Consider the following 19,747-nt stretch of genomic DNA (forward strand, 5'->3'; position numbering starts at 1 on the left):
TACTTACGGCCCGTTTGGTAATTGGTCATAAATGGTGGTAATGGGAATGAATTTGTGTGTAAATTTGTGAAAAATATCATTGTCCATTACCATGGTAATGCTAATTTATCCTAAAGTGTCCACTTTCCTTCTTGAATTTTCATTCCCATCCAATACCACCTTGTAGGGTGGTAATGAGTGGTAATGAAAATTGCTTTCCCTTGGAGACAAAAACACAAGTTTAAGGGTGAGATTGCTTGTCCATGGAGAAAAAATGCCTCCCCATGGAGATTTTAAGGGTGCTTCCCTAATAAAATTACACTTAAAATTCATTCCAATTACCGCAATTTATTAACGACTACCAAACGGGCCGTTAGATTAATACAGTAATAAGGAGAGTTTTGATTACACATAGTGTGGTTAAGGTGACCGAGTGAGTTAGAAGTGGACCAAGTTTTAGAGGAAACCGAAATAATTTGTTTACTACTTGATAGGATTGTCTATTACCGGTACCGTCTCATCTAGTGGTGTCAAAACAGGTTATCAAATAGGTTCTGGGTATACCCACGGCGAACCAGGTCATACCCGGACTGGTCAGGATTCTGATTGTCAGTGTCCCAGGTCATGACTGGTCAGATTTTGTTCAACTGGGTCGAACACATTTGAATCATTGGATTCCCGGGTGCCGAACAGGTCTGATCGTTCCATTTACAAGCCGATCCAATCCCGAATATGATCACCCGTTGATATTTTTTTGTCGGGTTTGCGCAGGTCGTATTTAGGTTTCATGTACAGTTGCTTTAAGTCAAATGTACTCGGGTTGAATTAGTAATGACCTTAGTTCGATCATTGTGAAACATCGGGACCATTCGCTATTGAACATCCATTAAACTTCGGGTAACTCCTGGTCGGGCCATCTTGATTTGTTATGTATTTTGTAAACGAATCATATTAATAAAAGTAATAAGATCGACATATATATACATATGTATGTGTGCGATAAATATATGGATGACAACGAAAAACCAATAAAAACACTATATTGATTACCGACTTACCGTGATGTTTAGTGTATTCTCTTTGTCAACTCTTATTTCGAATAATCAACTGCGTAAAACCACTCTAATGAGTAATGGAGTAGAACGGCTCTTCATATGTTTTAATATTATATGTTATAACCAACGATAATAATAATGAGTAGATGATTAATTTCAAACTTAATATTAATAATTTATTATTATAAGCATTATGATTGATATATAAGTTTGTAAATAGCTATGATGGTAATGAGAATAACAATACTAATAAACATAAAGCGACAATGATAATAGGTAAAAATACAAATAATAACAGTAATAGTAACAATGCTTACAATAGCAATAGGAATACAAATAAGAACGGGAATACTAACAATAATAATAATATAAACACTAATATGTTGAATCATTTTAATATAAAATTGATATCAAAATGATTGTAAAACCAATCTAATACTCTATTGATTATAAATTAGTATAACGACTCTTAATATGTTATAATACTTTATCAAATGACAATCATACATTCATGTGTTTACAACGACGGTTCATACGAGGCCTAAGTGATTATAACGAGGTCAGATTCATAAGTTGCACAATCATATAGTATTTTAACACTTAGTCCGTTACTCGGTTATTCCCTTGTCCATAAGCAATTATCATTTCTTAAATCTCGTATCATTGACCAAAAAACAATACGAGTATAATATGATCATAATTGGTGATAATGATGATTAAAGTCGATCAACACAAGCTAATACGACGAGTATAACGTGACGGAAGCCAATGTAGGGGGTAATCACTAAGCTAAACTAAATTAGTATATAGATTAATGTATTGCATTTTGACTATATGTCAATGTATAGATAGTGTATAGATCAATGTATTACATTTCTAGCTAGTATACATTAGTATAAACACAAAGTAATACAAATGGATTAGTGTATAGATTAGTCAATGTAAGTGGGTAATCATTATGATAATCGTCCTCGAGTGTAATGCGATTCATAAACAAAGAAATCTACTTGAATGATTCAAATTACATATTATACTAAACGAATGTGTCAATGGTAGTTGATAGGCTAATTTAGATAACAATACAATATTTGAGTTAATCGTCTTTATAAGAAATGCATTTCGAAACAAGAAACATCTACTTGAGCTATATGTCTTAACTTTGTATATAGTGACTATAAACAAATTATTTTATCAGTAGACGTAAGTACTTTAGTACGATATAATAATATTGGAATCATTCTAGCTAATACGCGATTGATTATTAATGAGTATAAACTCTTAATATGTTCTAATAGCATAACTAACAATAATAATAATGAATATTATATATTAACTACGAGTATACGATCAATTAGTGGATATGATATTACTACTGTAAATAATTATATTATTATTTAAAAATGGGGTTATAAGGTATGAGATTTGGGGTTTAGGGATGTGGAACATGGAGATTAGTTATTATGAATAATAATTTGGTGATTATTTGTTTTCTTAAGGCAAAATCCAAAATCATTTAATGGGCAAAATCTAAACCGTTAGATCATCATAATCAAGGGCACACAAGGAAATAACACAAAGCACACGGATCATGAATATTAACCGTTGGATACATGTCATAAAACAAACTGAACCGTTAGATCATCTCTTACCCTATTACCTTCTCCCATCTCTCCTCCAAACCTAAAAATCATATTTCTCTATGTTCAGCCACTACTCTTTCCATTGTGCTGCTCCTTCTTTCCTTTCTCTGTCCTTACCGGAATTCGGCCGCCACCAATACACAATCCAACGTAATCAAAGCCCTAACAAATTGACTCAGAATTCCGAAGCTATCAATTCGAATAATCAAGACTACAATGAAATCAATTAGAAAATTCACAAGACAACAAATTACCTAGCAGTGAATTTGGTGGTGGAATTGATGGATTTTCGACGGAGAGCTCGATGAAGAAAGCGGCGAAAGCGAGGAGACAGAGAGCGAGAGACTCAATGAAGAGGAGATAGAAAGAGGTGGAGGAAAGGATGCGTATGAGGACGAGTAAAACGACAGCTCTCTCGCCGTTTAACATCGACAAAGACATCGACGCCATTTCTGCAGAATTTTTCAGATATGTGTAAATATTATTTCCGCTCATCATCCTCATTCACCTTCGTTCATCTCTCATTCTTGCTCGACTTCACCAGCGTCGCCATTGTCGTCTATCTCGCATCCTCACTCTGTTGCTAGTTTATAGTTCCATTTTCGTTTTTATTTTACTTTTTTTTTGAATTTTTTTATTTGATAAACTTAGATCTGAAATTGTAATTTTCTTTTGTTATTCTCAAGTTCAATATTTTATTTGGGATTGTAATTTTTTTTATTGACAGACAAAAGAATTTTATCTAGGATTGTAACAAATAAATTGCTGTGTAATTTTCTTAATTTTACAGTATTTTATCTGGGAAAATCTGGAGATTATAATCAATAAGAATACTGGGAACTCATAATAAAAGAATCCCCAGTATTTTCATCACAAACAAATTGTAGTTTTTCATGACAAATAAATTGTAGTTTTTATTTGTTTGTCACGACATTATGGTTTGTTTAATATAAAGAAAAACGAATCTATAATTTTGTTTTAGTATCTGAATTTTCTATGTTTGTCATATGCGTTTTTTTTTTGTTCATATTAATGTAAGAGATTTTGTGTTTGACAATTTTTTTCTTCCATTTAATTTGGCATATTGGAGATTGTGATTTTGTAAGTTTTAATTTGGTTATTGCAAATTGTTTAGTATAAGGTTACTAGAATTTGAGATATTATTTTGTAGAATGTTAAAATGAGATTTTGAAAATGGGAATATTGGGTAATTAAATGAAAATATAAACAAGTACATGATATTCAAAGTTTAACCCTTAAATTAAATGTAATTTATTTTTTTATTTAATTAATTATTGAATGTAATAAATTTTATAAATTAATATATTTAAATGATTCTGTAGATATAAAAAAAATAATTGAATTTTAGTAATATCTAGTTGAGTATAGTCGGGTTTGAATTTAAATGCAGGTCTGTCTGGTCAGGTCAGCATATAATCTTTTCAGGTGCCGGTCAGGTCTGGGTAATCCCAAGTCAGGTTTCGGTCAGGTCTGGAGACTGACCCTCACAGGTCGAACCAGGTTCAAGTCAGGTCAGAATCAGGTTGACCCAGCGGTCAGATCTGTTTCTGACACCACTAGTCTCATCACTTTGAAGTTTGAAGTATATTCATTATTTATTGCCAATTGTTTCAATATTTTTTTAGTAGAATTAGAATGTCAACTTACATCTAAGATTATAAAAACATCAATTTTTTTTTGCTGGAAGGTATGATACGAACATCATGTGTTGTTTTTGAACCCAAAAAAATTCATATGAATTATGAGCATTATGTGTCGTTGATGAGGAGGGTCCTGTACAAGGACAAATCCCGATGATTTCTTCTTACCAAAAAAAAAAATATTACAAACTGAGAAGATGATTGTAACACAAAAAAAATATTACAAACTGAGAAGATGATTGTGACACACAAAATTCTGATGCATTTGCAAGTTGCAACTAAGGTGTTCTTTTATACCAAGGACTGAAATAATCTAACAAGAATACCTTTTCTAACAGTAACACCACCCTCCATTCTTTATACTTCCTCCGTTTTTTATTAGATGTTACACTTTTTAAATCACGGACTCCTAGGTAATTTTTAGAGTGGAGAGAGATAGAGAGAATGAAAAACAAAAGGGTTCCATGTGAACATGTGATAGGAGAGAGATAGAGAGAAGTTATTAACCAAAATAAAAGTGTAAAATCTAATTTAAAACTTCCTAAAATAAAAAGTGTAACATCTTAAAAAAACGGAGGAAGTAAATCAATTCTGAAGTGAGACATATCAAAACATTAAATCTACATAATACTGATTCAGGTGACTGATCTTTTCTCATGCACGTCTAATTATTGTATGAAAATGTTATTTCCTATAAAGAGGTAGTATGTCTACAATGAATGTAAACTGGTATGTATTCTTACCTCATAGACTATGGTCTTCCAGGACAAAGTAATTAATATTGAACTTCTCCTTCCTATTATGAACTACCTGTGTTGTAAAGTTCTGGTGCAGAAATACCCTACAAGTTTGGTCCGCATCTCGGCAACTCAAGGGGGTGAACTTTTTCTTTGAATATCAACAATCATAAATTCATAAGGGAAGGCTAAATAACTTAAGACGTTCTTCACATAATAGCATAATTTACATTTTCTCATCTTGGTTTTAGTTACCAGAATTCAGATGTTAATTTCAAAGATATAAATCTCTGGACCTTACAAAGAATCTGGAACAAGCTCTCTATTTCCTTTATTTATTATCCGGGTTTGGGGTTGAGAGTGCAAAAGCAAGAGTTATAGTACAAACTTATGCGTTTCCACGAGAAGAGTTTATTGCTGCAGTCCTCGGCAAATCCTGATCTCAGACAAATGAAGGTAGCCTCATCGTCCGCTGTCCCTCTATCACACTGCAAAATCCATTTTCACTTTCAGAATTCGAAATTTAAATTTCGTAATTAAAGAAGTTCTAGAAAGACCATGCAAAGGCTAAGTATATTATGTATGAAATTTCATCAGTAACCATTTAACTGTGTTCCAATGTGTGATTTCATAAAACTGCTCATTACATTAGACTTCCTCTATGCAGATATCACGATTATTTCCTATATATTCAGTTTAATTTGAAATTTTGAACTAATAAAGTGTCTAAAAATGCAAAAAAATTGCAGCAAGAAGGCGGGCAATTATAAACAGTTTATGTGGAAGTTGGCTATAAGCCTATACCTCTTAACGTAGTAGTAACAGAAGTCTGCCAGGATGAAAGTTTGAACCACCTCAGCGATAAGTGCCACCAGTATGTAGAGATGGCCCTGCCCTATTTGCGTCAGGTATGCTCCTCTGGTGTCAATAAGCTGTATGTAGCCGCAAAATATGCAGTTATAAATCGAGGAATCTCAGGAAAATTTTGAATCGCACAGCATTGACTACAAAACCTAATTTCATTCTAGAAACATCTCATTAGTACGCACGTATAGGATGTCCCAAGTCCTGCTCTGTAGGTGTCGTTTGTTTTTAGTGGTTCTTGTAGTAGATTTGTTGGTTATTCTCTCAGATCAGAAAATCCACTACTTGTTAAGATAATACCGAAAAACGTAAAATATTGGGACCAATCACAACATTTGTGTAGCTGACGCCCATACACTTGTATGTTTGAACTCCTCACTTTCGCATAAAGGGTTGGGTGCATGGACTGCATAGCACAGAACGTTTGGCATTCAAATACAGAAACAATTTCGGAATGGGGAGATCTCAGGACCTAGCCATTTCCGGGCTTCATTAGCATAAAAAAGGACGGAGTTTTGGGAATGGAAATGTTTCAGAAATGAGGAAACCTCCATCCCACCTCTCAGGTTTCTGTGCTTCATAAATCATAGCATAAGAATTTCATGAAGAGGAAGGTAAAAGTAGATAACAGTAGCAGTAAATGTATCCCATATTTTGTTTTTACCATGAATATCCAATTTGCGCATGCGAAGAATCTTGCAACACCCAAGGCAAAGACATAATGGGCAGTAAATGGTTCAACCATCTGCAACACAATCATAACAGGAGAATACGTTAGATCATTCATGACTACAAATAAGAAAGTTGGGAAAAGAAGCTGGTGCTTCATATGCGACCAGACTCACCAGAGAATTTTTATTTCTTATGATTACAAATGTGATGTAGATAGAGCTATTCATAGACTATTTTGTAGTGATTCTAAAACCATCAATCATTGTCCAAAGTCCAAACTACTTCAAAGTTCAAACAAGATATAAGCGCATTTTACTTGAGCAGAGTGTTGTAAACTAGATTACTATAAAGTTCAACTATCCAACTTCAAAATTTGCAGTTGTGCAATTGTTTAGAAGAATTCAAAACAGAAACATCTATCATATAGCAACAATTAATAAAAAGTGATCAGCATTGCTGTATATAACGCAAAACTACTGACACAACTAAAGAGCAATTACTAGGATGGATCTGAGCCAAACTTTTTTTTTACATCATTAACCATTAACACCATAATTTACATTTATTCTACAATTTTCATCCATCATCTGAAATGATAAGCTTGTTAATGAGATAAAAACGGATTTTGGAAGTGCTGCAATTGCATCAAAGCTTGTATTACAAACCTTAGCATTTTGTATTAAGCGAAGCTGAGGGAGCACTGAAACGGCTTCGATTGTCATCAAGTACACATACAAGAATCTTGTCACAATGTGAATCTGCCATCCAGGATGGCCAATTATTGCAATCACGGCACAAGGTACCAACTGTCAACAGCAAAACAACATCATGTCAGCAATTATTCACATGCTATGGTCTATGCTTGCAAGTTCAGTGATCTCAACATAATCTGAGTTCTCTAACTGCACCTGCTCCCTTATGTAGTAACTTCTTCAAACAAGAAAATTCCATTATGAGAGTCATTTTAGTTCACTGATTATAAGGGCGGTTTAGAAGGAAAGTTGGGACATAAAACAATTATTATCTGATTGGAAAAATATTATTGTCATAGTTTAAACAGTATCATCGTCATATGATCAAATAAGAACACAATACAAAGCAAAAAAGAAGAAGAACAATTGATTAAATAGTGGGCAAGAACTAAATTGCTTACCACATAATACAAAGGCATGTTATCAAGCTCTTGCATGTAGGTGCTCTTTAGCTTGAAACGTATCATATAGATCACCCAGAGAGTAGATGCAAGGGTTAGTGAATCAAGTATAACATGTAAATCGCGTATGAATCCGAAATACGTTATGATTCTCATGGCTAAGAATATTGCCGTAAGCTCCTGAGTTTTTAATGATAAACCTGTGTCAAGACAATGCAGGATACATAAACATAGATTACTAGATAGAAGATTGTGGATATAGCTGCATGATTAATATGCAAAATTGAACAAGGAGCTATGCTTTGTTTTGTGAAGGTATTATTAGAGTAGATGAACAAGGTTCAACTAATTGTATGTCTTTCTTGTTGATGCTGAGGTAAGATAATAAGCTATGGCTTTAAAGAAGGAAGGTTGTTATCACTCTAATAAAGTAATAGACTTTTTACACTAATTTTCCAGCCTCTCAAGACACCTACGTCCCGCATCTTGTTCCCAAATTAAAATTATTTTGTTATATTTAATATTTTGTTCATTGTTAGGATAACTCATAGGCATTGTCTAGGTAACTTCTCATTGATTAATTATGTTTTAAGAGTAACTCATCCATTTTCAAACCAAAACAATACACTGCCCAAATTTTACACAATTATGTTGTCCAAAGATGTTATCCAATCTCAAATTGTGCAACATAATTTTTTTTTTTTTTGTATTTTTAAATGAGTCTGTTTTTGCATATATTTTGACCCTTTTGAATTGTTAGTTGATTTCATACAACCAAAATCCATATTGAAGTCTAATGGACCTAAAGTCCAGTGAGGAGAGTGTTAAAAGAGGAAAATCCACATGCGAGAATCACAAAATGAAATTGGAGGGTGAAGATGAACATCATTTAAGTCTAGTGAGTTACTCTATCTATCACCAATTGATTTTAAGAAGGAACACACTGCACTTGTACGCAGTCAGACCCTCCTCTTGCAAAGGTCCTCCACTTCCTCTTTCCATCAGATAGGTATAAGTTAGGTCTCACCAATTCCTATAAATGAGTTCAGCTAAACCCAGTAAGGGTACAATAAGATGTCTCAACTTTCTTATTCAAAAACCTAAGATAGCCAGGCCTAAAGGCTTCACCACCTAATTGAACCCTTTCAAAGTTGCACCAAATTACATTAAAAGAGAAACTGCCAGTCTGCCAGTTCATCTAAAACTAAAAGACTAAGAGCTACTTGGCAAACAAACTCTATATCTAACAGAAATTTGAGGAACCTACATGTTTCTGAGATTTGCCCAGAGGAAATTTTGTGTCTTTGGACAAAGCTCTCTATTCCTAACATGAGAAATTTGCTAAAAATGCAACAAAAATAGCACAGCAGTAAGATAGCTTTGTATTAGGCAAGATATAAGTAATCTCCTCCTAATACCCCTTACTTTCGAGAGGTAAGGTTCTCTCCCATTACATCACTCTTCATTCTAAATTTCTGGATACCTCCCTCTATTGGGTGAGGCCCCTATTTATATATTTACACATGTCTTTCTCTCATAACTTTCTCTCTCTATTACTCATAACTAATTTCTGTTATGATGTCAGGAGTTATGATATTCCTCCCTCCACTCCTCTGTTGCCATGTGTCCCTTCATTTTCTCCATTTTCTCCCTTCCTCCTTCTTGCATACGTGTAGATAATAGGTGGGAGTATTGGGTTTAGCAATACCACTGGGCTAATTAAGCACCTTGTCCTCAAGGTGGAAATCAGGGAAGCGTGCCTTGAATAGGGTGATGTCTTCCCAGGTATCTTCAAAACTGGGCAGGTGAAGCCATTTAATGAGGACCTCATTAGCTTGGTCAGAAGAATGGTGGCTAGACCGTAGGCCTAGGATAGCTTCAGGGATGGCTTATAGAACCATCTCAGCAGTGAGCAGGGGCAAATGGCTTTTTTGAGCTGGGAAACATGAAAATGGGTGTATTTTTGTGGTGGGGGGAAGGTCAAGCTGGTAAGCTACAGACCCAATTTTCTAGGCCACTGGGAAAGGTCCATAGAATCTGGGGGCAAGTTTTCATTAGGTTTTCTTGGCCAAGGTCTTCTGTCTGTAGGGCTGAAGTCTCAGATAAACCAGATCGCCAACAGCAAAGGTCACCTCGCTTCTGTGTTTATTATCCTGGAGTCTCATACTGTTCTGGGCAGCTAAGAGGTGAAACTTTAGTTCGTCTAGGGTAGCATCTCTCTCCAATAATTGCACTTCCAATGAGGAAATTGCAGTGCTACCTTGCTCAAACCTAATAAAGGAGGAGGATCTCTGCCATACACAACCTTGAAGGGGGTGCACTTGGTAGAAGCATGAGTAGAAGTATTATACCAATACTGGAAGCCATGTGGCCCAAAGTAGTAGGCCTCCCACCAATGAAACATCTGAGGTAGGCTTCCAAGGACTTATTAACCACTTTTGTCTAGCCATCAGGGGGTGATACGAAGTGCTTCTATGGAAGGTTGTGCCATGAAGCTTAAAGAGTTCCTCCCAGAACAAGCTAATGAAGATTTTGTCCCTATCCGAGATTATGGTGGATGGAAAACCATGTAATCTCACAATTTCCTTAATGAAGACAGAGGCTATGGAGGCAGCAGTGAATGGATGCTTTAATGCATTGAAATGACCATATTTCGAGAGTCTATCAATGACTACCAAGATGGTATTGAACCCTATGGATTTCGGGACGCCCTCAACAAAGTCCATGGAAAGATCAGATGAGATGAGGGATGGGAAGGGGCTGCAGCAGCCCAACTGGTTTCAGGGTGGAAGTTTTACTTTGCTGACACACGTGGCAGTGCTGAACAAAAGAGGTGATGTCGTTCTTCATGCCCAAGAGGTGATGTCGTTCTTCATGCCCTGGCAAAACCACTCTGAAACAATTCTCTGGTAGGTTTTGAAAACCCCGAATGCTCTCCAACAGGAGAAGAATGATATTCCTTCATCAATTTGGTAGGAAAAAGAGGACTTCCTAGGAACCACCATCCTGCTCTTGTATTTCAGGACCCCATGCTCCATTGAGAACCCTTGTAGAGGAGTATCCCCTGCTAAGACTGAGTTGGTGAGGGCCTATTAGCTGAAATTCTTCCCAATGTGGGGAGTGTGAAGTGATGAGGGAGTAACATTCAAGGTGCCCATCCTGCTTGCGAGAGAGAGCATCTGCCACTTTGTTATTGGCTTGTCAAAGTTAAAGCCCAAGAGTTTGCCCACCCACTTCTGATATTCTGGCCCCACCTCCCTTTGATTCAATAAATATATGAGACTTTGCTGGTCTGTGTGAATAATAAAGTGGCGGCCCAACAGATAATGTCTCCACTTTTGTACTGAGAGAACCACAACCGTTAGTTCCTTCTCATAAATGGATTTGATCCTTCCTCTCAGCCCTATAGTCTTGCTGTAATAGGCTGGAGAAGCACTGCTCCTAGACCAAAACCCGAGGCATCAACTTCTATAACAAAGGGCAAGGTAAAATCTGGCATACACAGCAGTGGAGAGGGCCTGTTTGAGCTGAGTGAAGGCAGCAGTAGCTGCCTCATTCCACATGAATGCATCTTTCTTCAATTGTTGTGTCAAAGGGTGTGCTATACTAGCATACCCTTGAATAAATCGCTTGTAGTACCCCGTCAAGCCCAAGAGACCTCTCAAAGCCCTTAATATGGTAGGGAGTGGCCATTCCTGCATAGCTTGCACTTTAGTCTGATCCATAACTACCCCGGCAGCAGAGATAACATGCCCCAGGTAAGCCACCTTAGCTTGTCCAAACTCACACTTTTTGAAATTGGCATATAAGTTGTGCAAAACCAGCAGCCCTAACACCAGACTAAGATGATGCTAATGTTGTTCCATAATATATCATCAAAAAGACTAGAACAAACCGTCTCAAATATGGCTTGCAGAAATCGTTCATAAGAGCTTGACACGTGGCAGGTACATTTGTGAGCCCAAAAGGCATCACAAGAAAGTCATAATGGCCCTCATGAGTTCTAAAGGATGTTTTATGAACATCTTCCTCCCTCATACGAATCTGATGATACCCAGATTTCAAATCCAACTTAGAAAACACAAATGAGCCATGGTATTCGTCAAGTAACTCATCAATGACTGGGATGGGGTATTTATCAGGTATAGTAACATGATTTAAGGCTCTATAGTCCACAGTTTAACGCTACGAATCATCCTTCTTTTTAACCAACAAAACAGGACTAGAAAAAGCACTATAGGAAGGCTGAATAATACCAGCATGCAACATGTCAGTAATTAAACTTTCAATTTCAGTTTTCTGTGATTGAGGGTATATATAAGGCCGGACACTTACTGGGTCAGTACCATGTTCCAAGGTTATAGAAAGTGAGGAGGGGCTGTAAACATGCTGGAATGTTGTGTTGGTGCTCCTGATCTCCTTGTCCAACATTCTCTAATTGATTAAGCTCAACCAAGTACCCTCCACCTTTTTTTAAAATTGTGCGCATCCTGGCTTTTGTGAAGGATCACCTTCTAGAGTGAAGGTGTCCCCTCTTTGTTTGAACTAGAGCTTCTGAGTCTTCCAATTGGTAAACATGGTCCCCAACTTCTCTAACCATTGGATTCCTAAAATGAGATCCGAATTGCCCAAAGGCAAGGGTAAGTAGTCTTCAACTACTTCTAGCCCATAAACTAGAAGCGGCACTGCTTTGCGCATGCCAGCTCCAAAAACCTCTCTACCAGTGCCCAAGGAAACGCCAAAGGATTTGGAGGGGGTGATGGGAAGGTTGAGTTGCTGCACTGTATCAGGCGATATGAAATTATGTGTGGCTCCAGGGATCCACCATCATTATGACCCTTTCCCCCTTGATGGTTCCAGCCAAATTCAAGGTTTTTGGGCTTGAAATGCCCATCACTGAGTTCAATGAAATTTCAGGTTGGGGTTGATGTGGCCAGGGCTTATGGGAGTGTCTAGGTGGGATGTTTCCTCCAATGTCCCATATTACACCTCAGTATCATCATAACCCAATAATACACTCAACTCCTTTCTCTTACATTTATGTCCCACCGTCCATTTTTCATCACACCGGAAACACAAGCCCTTCTCACGTTTGTATTGTAAATCATTATCACCGAGACTTCTTATCTCTCCAACAGGTTTGGTTATGGGAATGTGGCTGGTGGATCTGGGTGATTGGTTTGAGTAGGCAGTGGGGTGAGGCTACATAAGAGGTTGAGAAAACGGATTTGGTTATGGGAATGTGGCTGGTGGATCTGGGTGATTGGTTTGAGTAGGCAGTGAAGTGGGGTGAGGCTACATAAGAGGTTGAGAAAACGGATTGGGCTGGTTGAGAGGAATAAGTGGATTTTTGTGGGTGATAGGATGGGTTATATGAGTGGTTTGAGCCACTAGTGTAGGAGCCTCGCCCCTCCCACCTTTTCTTCGGATTGTAGCTGAGCTTGGCTTCAATTTGAACTACTAAGTCCATAGCATGGTCCAAGGATTTAGGTCCAATAATTTTGAGCTCATTCTTAATGTCTTACTTCAAATTGAGCCTGGGCTACAGTTTTGGGTATGCCTTGTAACCGGGCTAACAGTTCAATAAACCACCTTTTATACTCCGCTACTCCACCCTCCTATTGAAGGCTGAGCCGGAGAGTTCCTAGGGTGTTCCCCGAAATTGGCGCAATATCATGGCCTTCATCTCCGACCACTGGAAGATCGGCCGGCGACGATGCTCCCACTGATACCACAATAAGGCGTCCCCATCAATGGAAACCACCGCAGCTTCAACTTGCTCGTCCCCCGTTAACCGGTAAAATTGGAAGAATCGTTCCGCGCGTATGATCCACCAATCTGGATTTTCCCCCGAAAAATGGTTAGATCCAGTTTTTTGGCCCTCCAACTTCCACCACCGCGAAATCAACCAGGTATCCCGCCTTATCTTCGAACTCTTCCACATACGTTCTCATCCACATCTACCTCGTTGGAAGCTTCTCTCCCCTTCGCGGGGTGAGTGATCTCCCTGCGCTTCTCGCCAACATCATCTCTCCAGTCTCCCCGATTTTTAACTCGACCACCTCTTCGCACAGTTGCTTAGTGGGTGGCTATCTGAGCAGTGAGTGTTTGCTACAGCGTCTCGACGGCTCGAGAAACCGCTGTAGCTACTTCCTCATTTAGCGAGGTTTGCAAATCAACAATTCCTTGCTCCAGTTGCTCGATCCGTTGGGTATGGGTTGCCACCATGTTTTTCGTCACCAGAATCTTCCGCTCTGATACCAATTGCTAAGATCTAAAGGATCGCAACTGGGCAACAGTAGAAAAAATGTAACAAAAATAGCACAACAATAAGATAGCTTTGTATTAAGCAAGATTTAAGTAATCTCCTCCTAATACCCCTTACTTTCGAGAGGTAAGGTTCTCTCCCATTACATCACTCTTCATTCTAAATTTTTGGATACCTCCCTCTATTGGGTGAGGCCCCTATTTATATATTTACACATGTCTTTCTCTCATAACTTTCTCTCTCTATTACTCATAACTAATTTCTGTTATGATGTCAAGAATTACGCTATTCCTCCCTCCACTCCTCTGTTGCCATGTGTCCCTTCATTTCCTCCATTTACTCCATCTACTCCTTCTTGCATACGTGTAGATAATAGGTGGGTGAGTACTGGGTTTAGCAAAATTATACTTCCTCCTTTTGGTTTTAAATGAAATGTTTGCTTTTTCACGCAATCCAACACGCTTCTTTAATCAGTAATATTTGTAGTTGTGCACACGTAAAAAAATAAAAAAAAAGTTATAATTTGATAGTATGCATCGAGACAAATCTAACAAGATCCCACTTGACTATGTTTTTCTTTATATAATGGCGATAAATTGGAGTCAAAATTAATTAATAAATAGTGTCATTTCATTCAATGTTTCATTTAAAACAGAACAAAGGAAGTATTTACTTCTAAGGAGATCAAGGAACACTAAGTGGCAATACCCAAAATAGTAGGGTAGTTAAACAAAGATAGTGAAAGCTAAAGAAAATTAAACTTAAATGTTGTTTGATGACATAGTAATGTTCTATAATTAATGACAAATCATTGTATAAAAATGACATACTTTCTCTATTTCTGGGTACACTTCCATAATGTAGATTATCACAATACTTGCTTCATACCATGAATTGACTCATTTATACCCCTAAACTTTCTAAAATACCCTTAAAGAGAGGAGTACAAAAAGTAAAAATTGAAAAAGCAAACACAAAAAACTAATATAATATGTCATTGGACACTTGGGATTATTAGATAACACACTAACAATCATAGCTAGGATTATTCTAGTGATTTATGTATTGAAATTATTATAAAAAGACCATCCATATCTTGGATTACTCTTATGAATTTTTCCTTTTTTACCTCGCTCCATTCTTCTTAAAAATACTTCCTTTGCTTTAAATTACTTGCATCAAATAGACTTTTTATTCATACACTTCCTTTTGACCATCTAGTATGATTAATATATAAGGTTATAGAGAGTTATGTGAGATCATGTTAGATATGTATCAATGCATACTTTTAAAATATTAACTTTTTATACTTATACATAATAAAAGATATCAAAATCAAAGTTGTGCATTCAAAGGCATGAAAATCCTAGTGTTAAGTAAATCGGAGTGGAGTTAGTATGAGATATTAAGGGCAACTAAGTTTAAGCACACTTAGATTTATTAAGGATTTAAGGGTGTTAATTTGGACGGAGTTGAGCCTTGGAACCTTTAATATATAAGGGAAAAGGGGAGCACCTTACATCCAGCCTAAATTACAAATATACTCATCAAATAAGAAACAATTAGATTCATCTTTACCAATTATTTTTTTAAAATAGAGAAGAAGAAAAGGCCTAATTACATGACAATTCTATCTAATTTCAAGTCAATTTATCAATGAAATGACCTATTATACTTTGGCGGAACTTTGTGAACGATTTTTCTTACATATTATTTCAAATTATTAGATGTAATTCCACAATTAATTGAACATTCTATTTGGTTTCGCATGCATCACGCGTAAAGGGGTTAGACTCTGTTTGATTCAACTTATTTTGACTTATCTATGATTATTTTATCTTATCTTGTATAAACTTATCTTATCTTATTTTATGTGAATTCATATCTTATTTTATTTGAACTTATATTATAGTTTATTGTGTTTGCCTAACATATTTAGTTCATTCTATAGATATATTCTATGAAAACATAGCTTAAAGAAAGCAAGTTGAGGATTTTTCTCTACTTTCATCCATTTCCTACATATTAGCTAAAATAAAAATATAAATTCCTTTAAATAACCCTTTTTTTCAATGAATTCCCAATCTTCCATTTCCACCCCACATCCCACTCAGCCACTCTCTCATCCTCAAATTCTCGGTCAAACGCGACATTTCAACTTTTCCATCAAATAGTTCAACTAGTTTATATGGTTTCACTAACCCTTTCACTAAAACCTAATACTAATATGCTACTACTCTCACCGTTTAAAACCCCCCACATGGCTATATTTTTTCTTAGGGTTTTTCTAACCACTGCACTAGGTAGCTATTTGTTTTTAGCTTTAGATAGAGTAAATTAAAGATACTATTCTCATAATAGGAATTAAATATCAATTATGAGAATAATATCTTTAGCCCCATTTGCCAATTAGTGGATAGTTGTTAGCTGATTGTATTAGGTGATTTGATTAACTAATCGTATTAGCTGTTTGTATAAAACTGATTTGGTAAGCAGATTACATTATTGTGTAAAATGACCAACAAAAACATATGTATAATCTATTATTGGTATATGTTTATTAATGTAATTTTCAAAAACTTTAGAATATAAATGAAATTGGCCCACTTATCCCGAACCTCTAATATCAAAAAACTCCTCCCTCACTTTTCCAAAAAGAATTTTTTAAGCGTAATCAGTTAATTGAAACCTCTCCTTACCAAACACTTGAATTAGAAGATTGTCACGAGTTCATAATTCTCATTTTGAACTCAAACCTCTCATTACCAAACAAAGCCATTGTAAAAATTTTTAGAAGATACCATGTTATTTTACATAGCGCTAAGATTTCATAGTAGGAACATCAATAAGAAATTGAGCAAATATCATATTCTAGAAAATGGTTGATTTTCATTTACAAGGAAATAAGTGGGAAATTGAAAAATACAGAAAGGATAAAAAAAAAAGGAGGAAAAGAAAAGATATATTCTTATTTCTTACCAGAACAAGTTTTGGTGATGGATAGTTTGTAAACTAAAACCAAGATTCCAGCACAATGAGCAAGTTGAGTAACAAAAAAGAAGTGGGTGTGCGATTTCACGAATATTTTCAACAATACCAAAATCATGAAAGCAACACCTGCTCCCAAACTTACTTGCTCTCTCACTGATCGGCTTCGAACCCATCTCCCTATCCGTTTCACCGGCGTTGGAATTGCCTTTTTGTCCCCCATTCTTTTTTTCTTAATTTATGATTTCAACTGTGAGAAAAATAAATAGAGAATTATTGATAGTAGAAAATGAGTAGAATTGGTTTATAATTGAAGATAAAAAAGAGAGGTTGGGTTGAAGATGGGAGGTGGACCACATTATATAGAACTATGACATTTCTGACGAGAGTTATTGGTTTTGTTTTTGGTAAAAAATGGGATAAGATTGGATTCTGCATTGGCGTGCCATTTTAAGGGGAGGATGATGATTGATGAATAAATTGATTTGATGTCTTACTTGTGTGATTATGTGAGTAATGGGACTACGGGCATGTTTTCTTCGTATAAAACAACAGAACTAAATTGAATTGAATTAAATTGGATGTGATTAAACAATAATAATATAAATATTAAATAATAATTATAATGATAAGTAAAAATAATGAATAATAATAGTTTTCAACGCAATTTGATTGGTTTATGGGCTAAAAAACGTGAATTTATTTGTACTTTTGACCTAAATCATGTCCCTCCTAATAATAATAGTAATAATAATGAGTAAAACTATAATAAATAAAATAATATATAGAAATAATAATAATAATAATAATAATAATAATAATAATAATACTTGATAATAATGATATAAAAATTAATAATAATAATAAGAGTAATTAGTAAAATAAATTAGACCAACATAATAATCATATTTAACAAAATGGTTATAACTGAACTGAACAGAACTGAAAATAAGTTGGGGAGAGCAGACCCTACAAGTAACATTTTCGTAATAATCTCAAATACTATACTATCGAGTATTACTATTTGAAGGTGAAGTTTTTTTTTTTTTTTTAGGGGAAAGGTGCAAGCTTCATTAAGGCAGGGACAAAGAGTCCATCAATACATACGGAGCAATTTCGGAGGGAACATGATTCTCCCATCTTTGTTCGGTCCCAAAAGGCAATAGTCTAGCGAGGTAATGGGCCACAAAATTACCCTCCCTACGCACATGAGACCATACAACTACAACAAAAGCATTGCACAAAGAGAGAACATCTGAAAGAATAGAGTCTAGATCAGAGAAGAAAATAGTCACATAGATAACTTATACATTCTCCAAAAAAAAAAAACAACAATTTCTATATTTGCAAATGACACTTTAATTTCACTTAAATTAGTATTTGGATTTTGGCGATTTTCCAAGTGATTTTTTAAATCATGCTAATGAAAAGAATAAGTTATTTAGTAGTTGGATTTGTGTTACTATCATTTTTATATGATAGCTAACATTTATTACGATACATTGTATTAAGCCCTAAAGAATTTAATGTTTATGTAGATATGGAGGTACAATCATAATAAGAAGCCCATAATAAAGAGTCAACGAAAGTCAACAACCAGAAACCCATAAAAGAAAGCTTATAAGTCAAGAATGTTCAGGAGATGGAAGCCAAACAACATCAAGATGTGGACAAAAAACATGGGTAACTATCAATCTGATTACGAGGCACGCAAGTTTACGTGGATAGTGAAACGTGGCCACGATAGCGCCAGAAGAAAGCAGTTCTGATTTGAATCATAAATGATCCAAATCATTTCCCTCCAAAGAGGCAAGGAAGTTATTCGTAGTGATAAATTATAAATACAAGAAGAAGGATCAATTGAAAGACAAAAAACACAATACACAACAACATGCAATTTACTTCCTTTCTAGCGTAGCTTTAACCTAGAAATAGCCAACCCCCTTCTGGGGGTTATATTTTAGTTTCTAGCCTAGACTTAGAGCATGTACTAAGTGACAAGTTTGTTCATCTCCAGTTTTAGCCAGATTTCATGGAGGTATTCATCTTCGTGTTTTTCCTTTAATTGTCCAGCCTGATTTATCTTCATGTGTGTTATAAAGAATCTTTCTAGAAGTTTGTGATATTAGTAGGAATATTCAGCTCTAATTAATAGATTAATTATTGAGTTTTTGTTCTATTCAATACCTATCGCCTGAATTTATTAGGCGTTGTAGTTTAATAAATTTATATTACAACAAAGTACGTTAGCAAGGTTTTAACTAATCCGGTAACCCCCAAGGACTAAGACTCTCGTGGCGCTCAATATCTAACTATTGGGTATGCATTGACTTATTTGCAAAGTCAACCAACTGATTTTGTACCAACAAGTTTTTTGGCAACCACAGTGGGAGGATAAAGATTCATAATCAAATTGTGAAATTTTCCTCTTTAATAAACGTTCTCGAATGAATAGAGAAGGTCCTTGAGTTGAACTAGTCTCCCAAAATATGGAAGACAATGATTCGATACCTTCAGAGTCTAGGGTGCCTGAGGATGATGGTGAACCAATTCATCATGCCCTAGGAGAGTCACAAGGAGAAACTCTCCAAAGGGAAACTTCATCTCCACGTAGCACTGACCATGTATTTGTACATCAATTGTACGGAAAGTTCACTGAAATAGTGAAACAATTACTATAAGAAGCCAGGGAGGGTAAAAGGCAACAATTTGATTCTAACTACATAGTTC

At 35.7% G+C, this 19,747-nt stretch overlaps 1 protein-coding gene across 1 annotated transcript; it reads right to left on the minus strand.

The window, feature by feature from the left end:
- Positions 1–5,265: 5,265 nt before the first annotated feature.
- Positions 5,266–17,456, minus strand: LOC104908800 (uncharacterized). The gene is made up of 6 exons (XM_010697952.4): positions 17,009–17,456; positions 7,762–7,961; positions 7,274–7,414; positions 6,601–6,681; positions 5,877–6,004; positions 5,266–5,560 (listed from the first exon to the last, which is right to left on the minus strand). The coding sequence occupies exons 1-6, from the start codon at positions 17,238–17,240 to the stop codon at positions 5,515–5,517; spliced, it is 828 nt and encodes a 275-aa protein (XP_010696254.2). The 5' UTR covers positions 17,241–17,456; the 3' UTR covers positions 5,266–5,514.
- Between the last annotated feature and the right edge of the window lie 2,291 nt (positions 17,457–19,747).

The sequence above is a fragment of the Beta vulgaris genome, chromosome 7 (genome assembly GCF_026745355.1).
Source record: "Beta vulgaris subsp. vulgaris cultivar EL10 chromosome 7, EL10.2, whole genome shotgun sequence".
NCBI classification, from domain to species: Eukaryota; Viridiplantae; Streptophyta; class Magnoliopsida; order Caryophyllales; family Amaranthaceae; genus Beta; species Beta vulgaris.